The sequence below is a fragment of the Myotis daubentonii genome, chromosome 11 (assembly GCF_963259705.1).
Source record: "Myotis daubentonii chromosome 11, mMyoDau2.1, whole genome shotgun sequence".
In the NCBI taxonomy this organism is placed as follows: domain Eukaryota; kingdom Metazoa; phylum Chordata; class Mammalia; order Chiroptera; family Vespertilionidae; genus Myotis; species Myotis daubentonii.
Genome location: NC_081850.1, coordinates 65889560 through 65902693, shown reverse-complemented (window position 1 = coordinate 65902693; position 13134 = coordinate 65889560). Strand labels below are relative to the sequence as shown.

At 42.2% G+C, this 13134-nt stretch overlaps 1 protein-coding gene and 1 pseudogene across 1 annotated transcript; one reads left to right on the top strand and one right to left on the bottom strand.

Moving 5' to 3' along the window:
* Window positions 1-565: 565 nt before the first annotated feature.
* On the top strand, window positions 566-1495 carry LOC132212294 (olfactory receptor 1J4-like). Its single transcript, XM_059657726.1, has one exon. It carries the CDS (start codon window positions 566-568, stop codon window positions 1493-1495), a length of 930 nt encoding a protein of 309 aa, XP_059513709.1.
* An 8372-nt stretch (window positions 1496-9867) lies between these two features.
* On the bottom strand, window positions 9868-10744 carry LOC132212297 (ADP-ribosylation factor 1-like; annotated as a pseudogene).
* Window positions 10745-13134: the final 2390 nt, after the last annotated feature.

Here is a 13134-nt window from a genome sequence, read left to right as displayed (position 1 = left end):
TGAGTTTACAGCTGAGGGTCAATGGGAGCCGGCAGGCTTACAGGAGGTCTGACAATGCTCCAACAACACTCACTCAGCACCGGAGTCTCACGTTACTTTCAAGCAGAAACAACCAACACCACTTTGCAGGGGCTCACCTTCTATTCCTGCCACATTGAATTATTATGGTTTGGCTCTGGCCTGGTGTAGAAATGATCCCTCCATGCTCATCAAGATGTAAACTCATAGACGTGGGCACCTTGCTTTTCTTGTTCACTGCTGCATTTCAGTCCTTAGTAGAGGTTCTGAAACAGACATGATGTTAAAAGTAATATTTGAATAAACAGCGAACCCCTCTTCTAAGTGATGAGGTCTTGTGACTACTTTGGGGTTCAGTGTTTTCCTGGAGTCAGGTTGGAATAGAAGGAATATGCACACATCCACAGGTGTGAGAAATTAATATGAAAGTATTTAAAAATGAATGGCTTTCCCAATAATGACAGTATGAGATGAGATGTCCTGTTCATCCTTTCTAGGTTCCTGAGACTCCCAAGCCTTCTTCCTCCCCAGCAGACAGAAGAGCAGCATGAGGCCTGAGAACCAGAGCAGCGTGTCCCAGTTCCTCCTCCTGGGGCTCCCCATCCCGCCAGGGCAGCAGGGCGTGCTCTTCACCCTGTTCCTGGGCATGTACCTGACCACGGTGCTGGGCAACCTGCTCATCATCCTGCTCATCAGGCTGGACTCTCGCCTGCACACGCCCATGTACTTCTTCCTCAGCCACCTGGCCTTCTCTGACCTTTCTCTCTCCTCTGTCACTATCCCTAAGATGCTCAGGAACATGCAGACTCGACAACAATCCATCTCCTATGGGGGATGTATTTCTCAGTTGTATCTTTTCATGCTTTTTAGTACTCTTGACAGTTTTCTTCTGGCTGTGATGGCATATGACAGGTATGTGGCCATCTGTCACCCTCTGCACTACAGCACCATCATGAGGGAGGGGCTGTGTGTGCTGCTAGTGGCTGGATCCTGGAATCTCTCCTGTGGACATGCCCTTTTGCACACCCTCCTCTTGGTCAGACTGTCTTTCTATGCTGACAATACCATCACCCACTACTTCTGTGACCTTGTTGCACTCGTGAAGCTTAGCTGTTCAGACACCTTCCTCAATGAGCTGGTCATATTCACCGAGGGAGGAATGATTTTCTTTTTGTGTTTTGGTATTATTTTGGGCTCCTATATCCAGATAGGGGCCATCATGCTGAGGGTCCCCTCCACTAAGAGGCTCTCTAAAGCCTTTTCTACCTGTGGCTCCCATCTCTCTGTGGTGTCTTTATACTACGGGACAGCTGCAGGTGTTTACTTTTTCTCCTCATCATGGGGTTCCAAAGACATAATTGCTTCAGTCATGTATACAGTAGTTACCCCCATGCTGAACCCCTTCATCTACAGCCTGAGGAACAGAGATATAAAACAGGCCTTAGAGATGTGTGTCAATAGGGTTAAGTTCTTTTAGCAGCAATCACTAAATCCTCCTGTTGCAGTCAGGAGCACAGTGAGATAGTTCTCCTAAAATTATTGTATGGTTGACATCTCCATATTACTTTCATAGTATTCCATCATTTTGTCATGTATAAGTGTTGTTATAGGGTTACATTTGCTTCTAGGATTGTTTGCAATTTTTTATTCATAATTGATAGTTTTTGCTTGTTCATCATCTCATAATATACTAGATATCTGGTGCACGAAATTGGTGCGCTCCAGGGGTGGGGGTCCCTCAGCCCAGCCTGCACCCCTCCAACCTGAGACCCCTCGAGGGATGTCTGACTGTCCACTTAGGCCTGATCCCGGCAGTCAGACATCCCTCTCACAATCCAGGACTGCTGGCTCCCAACCACTCACCTGCCTGCCTGCCTGATTGCCCCTAACCGCTTCCGCCTGCCAGACTGATCACCCCCTAACCACTCCCCTGCCAGCCTGCTCAATGCCTAACTGCCCTCCTGCCGGCCCTATTGCCCCTAACTGTCCTCCCCTGCTGATCTGGTCGCCCCCAACTGCCTTCCCCTGCAGGCCTGGTCACCCCTACCTGTCCTCCCCTGCAGGCCTGCTAACCTCCAACTGCCCTCGTCTGCTGGCCAGGTCACCCCTAAGTTCCCTCCCTTGGCAGCCTGGTTGCCCCTAACTGCCCTTCCCTGCCAGCTCAATTGCCTCTAACTGCCCTTCCCTGCCAGCCTCATTCCCCTTAACTCTCCTTTCCTGGTCGCCCCCAATTGCCCTCCTCTGCTGGCCTGGTGACCCCTAACTGTCCTCCCCTGCTGGCCTGGTCCCTCCCAACAGCCCTCCCCTCCTGACCATCTTTTGGCAGCCATCTTGTGTCCACATGGGTCGGTCATCTTGTGTTTTGGAGTGATGGTCAATTTGTATATTAGCTCTTTATTATATAGGATATGCAAAATACCATGCAAACCTGTTACACAATCATAATTGTGGTTTGTCTCTGTCTGTTATGAGATGTCTGATTTTTTGCTTATGCAGTTTTAAAAATTTTATGCTATAGAAGACTCACTTATTTAGCCTCATGATCTGCTCCTGGTAATCTTTCTTTTTTTTTTTTTTTTAACTGATTTTTATATGCTGGCTTAAAGCTGATTGTGCACTTCTCTTCCTAATTCACAATCAATGACATCATGTTGTCTGACTGCAATAGCCATGGTAAGAATAATTACACTATGAAAATTATGATCTAAAAAACCTATTTGTTAGAAAAAGAGAGGAATAGACTTTTTAAAAAATGCATTTAAGATCAAACCACTTTGTTTATAATTACGAAAAGTCTCTAGTAGTGGGTCCTACCTTAACACCTCATCTTCTTCTGATAACTGTATAGATACTTTATATCCATTGCTATAGATACAGATAGAGATATAGAGATACAGATGGAGATATAGATATCAGTATAGTATAGCTGGTCAAGATTCAGCTTTCTCACAGTTAGTGTTTAAATGATATTTCTTTTTCATCACTTTAAACTTTTCTTTGTCCTTATGTCTGTCAGGTGTGCACTGTTAAAAATGTAACACTGGTTTTTGCTTATTTTATGTAAGGCAACAATTATTATATATCTGGAGAATATTGTCTATAAACATCTAATCATAATATATTTGAATTTATATTTTCCATATTAATTTGTTTTTTATTTGCTACATCTGTTTCACAGATATCCTCTCTCGCATTCCTCCACTTTAACTGAATACATATTTTAAAATTAAATTTTCCCTCAATTAACTTATTAATCATACATTATTATTTCTATTGTTTTATAATTATTTTCTGTGCTGTATGCAGGTATCACTTCTTACTTTCTTTTTAGCCATTTGAGGTATACAATTCAGTGGCATTTAGGGCACTCATCACCAATATCTCATTTTATGACCACTAAAGAACACTCTAGAGAACATCAATTGAGTATTTTGCAACTGTGAATCAAATAAAAGCGAAGGTATCTATGAAGCAATGTGGAGAAATATGCAGATATATTGCTGAATGAAAAACAGCCATGTGTAAAAGAGCATGATAGCACGTTCCTCTTTATGTAACAATGAAGGGGAATGAAATACACATGCGTCTGCCCAGATGAGTTGAAAGAAGTACAGGAAGAATAAATCAGAAACTGAGATTGTTCACCCATAGGAGGTGGGCAGAAGGATGGCGAAATGAGTCGGGATTTTTATGTAGTTTTGACTATGCTGCATTTTGCCACTAACAAATAAATACGAGAGGTGGTGAATAAAGCAAAATAGATAAAAACAATACAAATGAACTGAAATTATATTTCAAATTAACTCCAAAATTAGACTAAATACGAAAATACAATAAATAACCTAAGCAATTCTTAAATCCAGAATTTTGTCTATATATTCCCACAATTAAAAATAGTTTAAACAATGTTATAAGCTGTTGAGCATCATTAACAGTGGTGTGAGTTCAAGATTATGAAACAGGTTACCATATATCCAAAGACTCAGCAACTAAATAAACACGGAGGAAAAGGGTTTCACTCTTGCTCTTCAGAAAAGGAGCTCTGTACATGGAAATGGAGAGGCTGGAAAGGACTCTATGGTGTCAAACTAGAATTGGAGCTATCAATCAGAAATCATGGGTTTTAAAATGTATAAATAGACTGTAACTTATAGGTTTATATGAACATCTATACTGTTCCCTTTCCCCATTATTTCTGTGCCACTCCTGACCCATCTCCTGTGGTAAAAATTTCCTTTAGTTTCTTAATTTCTGATTTTTTCTTCTGGTGTCTCTTTTATACATATTTTCCAGTTGGCTTCCTGTGATCATTTAGTATTTTTGTAAGTAATGAAGACACCAAAAGTTTCAAAATAAATAACACTGGTATTGTATTATAACTCAGAGAATAATAATCCATGTATCCATAATGATATCAATGAATAAAGAAAGAAATGAGTGCAGAATAAGGATAAGTTCCTTCTTGTAAAGGAATATCAACTTACACCTGCAGAATGGTTACTATCAATAAATCAACAAACAACAACTGCTGGCAAAGATGTGGAGACAAGGAAACACTAGGGCACTGTTGCTGGGAATACAAACTGGTGCAGCCACTGTGGATAACAGCATGGAGTTTCCTCAAAAAATTAAAAATGGAACTGCCTTTCAACCCAGTGATTCCTCTTCTGGAAATATATCCTACGAATTCCAAAACACCAATCAGAAAGAATACATGCACCTCTATATTCATAGCAACACTATTCACATTTGTTAAGATCTGAAAACAGCCCACATGCCCATCAGCAGATGAGTGGATAAAAAAGCTGTGGTGCATTTACACAATGGAACACTACACAGCTGTATAAAAGAAGGAACTCTTACCGCAGCAACAGCATAGATGGACCTGGAGAGTATTATGTTAACAAAATAAGCAAGTCAGAGAAAGACACATACCACATGATCTCACTGATATGTGGAGTCTAATGAACAAATTGATGAACAAAATGGAATCAGAAGCATGGATACATAGAACAGAAAGGCAGAAACCAGAGGGGAGAAGGCTTGGGGTGACCAGATAAAGAAGCTGAAAGTATTAGCTGAAGAACATACTTGCGTACCTCATGGACACAAACAATAGTGTAAGGAAGGCAAAAAAGAGGGAGGAAAAGTGACAAGGGGCAAGTCTGCAATAATGTCAACATTAACATTTTATTCATAAAAAGAAAAAAGTACAACTAAAAAGGAAGAAGAAATGATAGAATTAGAAAACTCGCCGTTAGACCACCATATTTGCCATGTAGGCATCAGCAATGGATGTGAAATATAGTGGGTGAGATTTTAATAAGAAAAATGTTAATGTTATAGTATCACAATAACTACCCAAATGATACCTATTAATTACAAATTTAAAAGAGTAACTTAAAAAATGGTAACATTTTAGTGCAGACACCACCTTAACCAATTGATCAAAGATAAAAACTCTAGTAATTGGAAAAATTAATATCACAAGCTTTCTAATTATATACACTGTGGTATATATGCTGAAAACAAATGCTGAAAACAAAGCCTGAAACATATACGTATAAATGCATACACACATAGAAGGTAAACATCATAAAATGTTAACTATTAGGGAATCTGCCTGAAGCCTGTCCAGGTTTTCTTGAAACCATTTTCACAACTTTTCTATATCTTTGCAATCATTTCAAAATAAAAAGTTGAAAAAACTTTGTCCCAGGTGGAGCAATGGACAAAGCAGTCCAGGGCATGACTGGAATTAGGGACACTGTCCCCTAGGACTCCAGTCCCACTGGCTCTTGGACACTCAGATCCCCAAAGGGCAGTCAGAAATCAGCCACAAGCTTGGGGACTTGGTTGCAGTCTCTCCTTAGCAGTTAAGTGTCATCTGTGGACTCATTTCTCTGGAGCTGGTTAAGGTAAAGGAAAGTCAGTAGAAGTTCCAAGGCCCCAGGTATTGCTTCTGTGTGTCTGGATGTTAGGTCTCCTGAAGAAAACCTGAGGAATGGACAATAGTCTGGAGCAGAAGGTGTCTGAACTCACCAATGAGTCCAGGTGAGAGGAGTTGGAAATCTGCCCTTGGCTATGGACCTGCCTATGTGCTAGCGGGTTCATGTGTGAGGCTCTGTGTCCATGACTGTGTGTGTGTGCATGTATTGTGTATGCTTGGGTACGTGTTGTCTTATACTTGTGTGTGTGCGTGTGTGTGTTTGCTAGGTATCTGATCCACAGTCTTGTTTAGGGTGGGCAGAGAAACAGACACGTCACCTCCTGGCGTGTGGTGAGGGACTCCTGATTCATGTCTGTGATCGTAAACACTGGCATCACAGCTGAGCATTGGGAGTGAGACAGTTGTCTCTGCAACTGGACAGGAAGATGCTGACCTTGCAAGGAATCAAGGTCAGCACAGTGAGGGCTCACATCTCTGCTTAGCAGCATGTGCTGGTACATGTGCAAGCTCTGTTTATAGGGGACACACTCATGTGTGAGAACAGGAAGGTGTGTTCTTCGGTTTTCTCTGTCTGTTATCATGTGTGTGACCACATGCATGGGGTGTTGTTACTGAGTTAATGATGTGCCTATGACTGAATAGGCTTAACTGCCCCATGCTGACTGCTTCCCCAGGAAGGAGATGGTAAGGAGGAGGATGTGTGCTGCTTGTTGTACTGAGTGTGGCTGGGTGTGTATGTGTGTTGCTGGTGTGTGTTTCTTGTGGGATTTTTAAAAAATATTTTTTATTGATTTTTTACGAAGGGAAGGGAGAGGGATAGAGAGTTAGAAACATCGATGAGAGAGAAACATCGATCAGCCGCCTCCTGCACACCCTCATAACACTGGTAATGTATTATAACTCAGAGAATAATAATCCATGTATCCATAATGATATCAATGAATAAGGAAAGAAATGAGTGCAGAATAAGGATAAGTTTCTTCTTATTGAGGAATGTCAACTTACACCTGCCAGAATGGTTCCTATCAATAAATCAACAAACAACAACTGCTGGCAAGGATGTGGAGACAAGGAAACCCTAGGGCACTGTTGCTGGGAATGCAAACTGGAGCAGCCACTGTGGACAACAGCATGGAGTTACCATTACTGGGGATGTGCCCGTAACCAAGGTACATGCCCTTGACTGGAATCGAACCTGGGACCTTTCAGTCCACAGGCCGACACCCTATCCACTGAGACAAACCGGTTAGGGCTCTTGTGGGATTTTTGAATTATTTGTGGCCTTGTGAGTTTTGGTGATGTAGGTGTATAGTGCAGAGTTATGTATATGTGGTGAGTTGAGTGTTTTCCAGGTGTGTCATGAGTCACCTGTGTTGGTGTGCACTGAGAGTGTGTTTGTGGGTGAGTGGTGCATCATTGTCTGTTGTGTATGTCTCACTTTGTGTTTTACTTGTGACTTGTGTGTATGTATATGAGTATTTATTAGCTGAACCCCACACTGACCATCCGTCCATTAGGATGGAAAAGTGGTGCCAGTGACTGGAATCCTCAAATCAACCGTGTGTGTGTGTGTGTGTGTGTGTGTGTGTGTGTGTGTGTGTGTGTATCCCCTCATGCTCTGGTGTGATAATGTCTATTTACTACTTTGGGGTTCAATGTTTTCCTGGAGCCAGACTACAATGAAGGGAAGTTTTATACATTCACAGATATGAGAAATTAATATGAACGTATTTAAAAATGGTTTTCCCCAAAAAATGAGAGTATGAGATGTGATGATCCTGGTCATCATGTTTAATTTCCTGAGATTCCCACACCTTCTTCATCCCCAGCAGACAGAGAGCAGCATGAGGCCTGAGAACCAGAGCAGCATGTCCCAGTTCCTCCTCCTGGGGCTCCCCATCCCGCCAGGGCAGCAGGGCGTGTTCTTCACCCTGTTCCTGGGCATGTACCTGACCACGGTGCTGGGCAACCTGCTCATCATCCTGCTCATCAGGCTGGACTCTCGCCTGCACACGCCCATGTACTTCTTCCTCAGCCACCTGGCCTTCTCTGACCTTTCTCTTTCATCTGTCATTGTCCCTAAGATGCTCATGAACATGCAGACTGGGCAACAATCCATCCCCTATGTGGGATGCATTTCTCAGATGTATTTCTTCATACTTTTTGTTGGTCTTGACAATTTCCTTCTGGCTGTGATGGCATATGACAGGTATGTGGCCATCTGTCACCCCCTGCACTATACCACCATCATGAGGGAGGGGCTGTGTGTGCTGCTGGTGGCTGGCTCCTGGATTGTCTCCTGTGTCCATGATTTGTTGCATACTCTCCTCTTGGTCCGACTGTCCTTCTCTGCCGACAATACCATCCCCCACTTCTACTGTGACCTTACAGCGCTCCTGAAGCTGAGCTCCTCTGATGTCTCCCTCAATAAGCTGATGATTTTCACTGAGGGAGGAATGTTTTTCTTCCTGCCTTTTGGTATTATTTTGGGCTCTTATGTCCGTATCGGGACTGTCATGCTGAGGGTCCCCTCTGCTAAGAGACTCTTTAAAACCTTTTCTACCTGTGGCTCCCATCTCTCTGTGGTGTCTTTATACTATGGGACAGCTGCAGGTGTTAACTTTTTCTCCTCATCATGGGGTTCCAAAGACATAATTGCTTCTGTCATGTATACAGTAGTTACCCCCATGCTGAACCCCTTCATCTACAGCCTGAGGAACAGAGATATCAAACAGGCCCTAGTGATGTGTGTCTATAGGGTTAAATTTTTTAAGCAGCAAATACTAAATCCTCTTGTTGCAGTCAGGAGCATAGGGAGATAGATCTCCTAAAATTATTGTATAGTCGACTCCTCCATATAACTTTCCTAGAATATGCATTCTCTTCTCATGTATAAGCATTGTTATAAGTGCACTAGCTCATGTTTGCTACTTGCGTTGTTAATAATTTTTCATTCCCAATTGATAATTTTTGCTTGTTCATCATATAAGATAATGCAAAATCCTATGCAAAACAAGTTGCACAATCATAATTGCAGGGTTGTCTCTTTCTGTTTTGAGATATGTCATTTTTTTACTTATGCATTTTTAACATATTTTTTTTTCATGTATTGAAAGCAGCAAGAGGTTCCAGGACACCAGATGAACCAGTTCTGAGATTTTCCCCAAGCTAAATTTTAACAGCTCTAGGTTCTTCAGTGTTTATCAAAGTACAAAAGAAAAAAGTAGAGGTTGTTGTTTTTGATGTCAATCTGACCCTTGCAGGCTGAGGGAGTGAAAGCACAAAGTGGACAGGGGCTCTGAGGAGCTGGCTATAAGATGACTGGTCACCTGTCTGCACTCCTACTGGTGAGACCCAGACAACCTGGCGCAAGTGAGTTTGTGTAGGGACCATGGCGGCCTCTTGTTCTGGCCTGAGTGGTCCCACCAAAGCACCTACACTGATCCATACTGACCGAAGGGAAGGCTAGGGTCCCTCAAAGGGGTCTGAGTGGTGGCCGCACCTCCGAGCCCACCCCCATAGGGAGTGGTGTAAGCACAAGTACAGCACGAATTCTATGGGATGCAGATGACCCAGCGAGACAAAGCCAATCAGGGACCATAAGTGACCATGCGGAATGTATTGTGGCTGGTTCTGCCCACTGCACGCTCCAGATGGGACACAGACCAAGGCAGATTGGACTCAAGCCGTTACTGCAGAACCTACACTAGGAACATTTCTCCCTTCTCCGTGTTAAAGTGTCTCCTTACCTTGTATTTATACTATAAAAAATGTACTGAGGTTGGGTTAAAAACCAACCACCAAAATGGATCTCAACACAGATTTAAAGCCCAGAGGAGGAGCGTTGAGGTGATCTCACAGCAACTCCTAGAGGCCCTGCCCTAGGTGCCCCAAATCCCTTCTCAGTATAAACAGTGGGTTGATTCTGTTATTTTTATTTTTTACAATAAGAAAATCTAAGTAATATTGCTTAGGAGTACCAGAAACTGCCTCATTGGAAACAAGAACTATTTACATTAAATACAAACCCAGTTGCAGGCTGTGTCTGCACATGTATAGCATGATGAAGCACACTGGGACCAACCATGGAGACAGCTTCTGGCACTCACACCACAGGGCACATCTGCCACATGAGAGGAAAGCAGGGTGAAGGAGGGAGTGAGGGGGATGACAGGAGTTCGGCTCACTTCTGGTTTCGGACCTGATTGCACAGCCAGTCCAGTCCCTCATAGAGCCCGTCCCCGCTGGTGGCACAGGTATCCTCAATGGGCTAGCTCCTGTGGAGCTGAGTGGAGGCCCAGCTTGTCTGTGGTCTCACCTGCATTCATGACATTGGGGAGGTCCTGCTTGTTTGCGAACATGAGCAGGACAGCATCCCTGAGCTCATCCTCTGCCAGCATCCACATAAGCTTCTCTTGAGCCTTGTTCACATGCTATCAGTCATTGGTGTCAACCACAAAGATGAGACCTGTGTGTTCTGGAGGTAGTGGTGCCACAGAGGCCAGATATTATTGTCCTGGCCATCCACATCCCACACAGTGAAGCTGGTGTTCTTATCCTCCACAGTCTCCACGCTGAATCCTATGGTGGGGATGGTGGTGACGATCTCACCCAGCTTCAGTTGGTACAGGGTGGTGGTCTTCCCCGCAGCGTCCAGCCCACCATGAGAAGGCGCATTTCTTTTTTGCCAAAAAGGCCCTTGAAGAGGTTCACAAAGATATTCCTCACACTGTAGACTGGAAGGAGAGACACTGGCCAGAGAAACCCTCGGCAGCCGTGGTGACCCTGCTACTCCAAGCCAGTCGTTGGTTTCGCTCCCACCTATTTTTAATGTTTTTATGTTGTAGAATACTCACTTATTTAGCATCATGATCTGTGCCTGGCGATCTTTCTTTTTTTTGAACTGATTGTTTTTATGCTGGCTTTTGTTGGCTTCTGGCTATTTATGTTGGCCGACTGCAGTTAGTCATGATAAGAATAATTACACTATAAAAATTGGTATGTGCTACAAAGCAAGGCTTTTAGAAAAAGAGACTTTTTAGGAATGCATTTAAGAGCACACCACTAGTTTTATAATTAGGAAGATTTTGTTGTAATTGGTTCCTACCTTAATACCTCATCTACTTCTGATATTAATATAAATACTTTATATCAATACTAGAGGCCCGGTGCATGAAATTCGTGCATGGGTAAAGTCCTGAGGCCTGGCCAGCAATCAGGGCCAATCAGGGCCTACCAGATGCTGGCCGGGTCCTTCCTTCATTCCACGCCGTCCCCTAGTGATCAGCACACATGATAGGAAGCAATCAAACTCCCCATCACCTGGTTGAACTCCCGAGGGGACACTGTGCATATTAGCCTTTTATATAGAGAGATAAGTATAGATACATATACAGAAATAGATAAAATAGAGATATAGATAGAGATATAGGTACTAGTATAGTATAGTATAGTATAGTATAGTACAGTACAATATAGTATAGTCAAGATGCAGCTTTCTTGTGGTTACAGTAGGTCTTCAGGTTACATTGGAGATCTGTTCCTATGGCGCGACGTAATGTAACGTGGTTTTCGCAGTAAGTCAGAACCCATATACATAAGCACCTATGTCACTCACATGGAGCAGATATACAGCAGTAATATAGTGAAACAGTAAAAACAATTCAAAAGAAATATAAAAATTCTTGACTTTTTCTTGTGGTAAATAAATAATAAAAACATAAGGCCTATTGTGCTCAATTAATATCTGACAAAGGAGGCAAGAGCATACAATGGAGTGAAGATAGTCTCTTCAATGAATGGTTTTAGGAATATTGGATAGATGCATGCAAAAAAATGAAATTAGACCACCAACTTACACCATACACAAAAAATAAACTCAAAATGAATAAAAGACTTAAATGTAAGACGTGAAACCATGAAAATCTTAGAACAAACAATAGGCAGCAAAATCTCAGATATCTCTCATAGCAATAATGTGTTTCCTGATACATCTCCTAGGACAATAGAAACTAAGGAGAAATAAACAAATGAGAATACATCAAAATAAAAAGTTTCTGCACAGCAAAAGAAACCATCAACAAAATAACAAGAGAACCCATTGCATGGGAGAACATATTTGCCAATGATACATCCAATAAGGAGTTAAATCTGCAGAATTTATAGGGAACTCATACAATTTAACAAAAGGAAGATAAACAATTGAATTAAAAAATGGGCAAAGGACCTAAATAGACACTTCTCCAAAGAGGATATACAGAAAGCCAAAAGGCATATGAAAAAATGCTCAAAGTCACTAATTATCTGAGAGATGCAAATCAAAATGACAATTAGGTACTATCTCACACCTGTCAAAATGGCTATCATCAACAAATCAACAAATGACAAATGTTGGTGAGGATATGGAGAAAAGGGAACTTTCATATATTGCAGGTGGAAATGCAGACTGATGCAGCCACTGTGGAAAACTGTATGGAGTTTCCTCAAAAAATTAAAAATGGAGCTCCCACTTGACCCAGTAATCCCACTTCTAGGAATATATCCCAAGAAATCAGAAACACCAGTCAGAAAGGATATATGCACCCCTATGTTTATAACAGCACAATTTACAATAACTAAGATTTGGAAACAGCCTAAGTGCCCATCAGCAGATGAGTGGATTAGAAAGCTGTGGTACATCTACACAATGGAATGCTACACTGCTCTAAAAAAGAAAGAACTCTTACCATTCGCAACAGCATGGATAGACCTGGAGAGCATTATGCTAAGCTAAATAAGCCAGTCAGATAAAGACAAATATCACATGATCTCACTCATTTGTGGAATATAATGAACATAAAATGATGAACAAAAATAGATCCAGAGACACAGAAGCATCAAACAGACTGTCATACCTCAGAGGGAAGGCAGGAGAGTTGGAGTGGGTGGAAAAAGATCAACCAATGAAATTGTATGCATAACCCATGGACACAGACATTAGAGTGGTGAAGGCCTGGGGTCGGGGGGGGGGGGGTGGTGGTGGTGGTGCAGGTGGGCTAGGAAAGGTCAATGGGGAAAAAAGAGGCTATATGTAATACTTTAAACAATAAAGATTTTTTTAAAAAGAAAGAAAAAAAAAGAAATTGAGGAAGATACAAATAGGTGGGAGCATATATCTTGTTCACGGA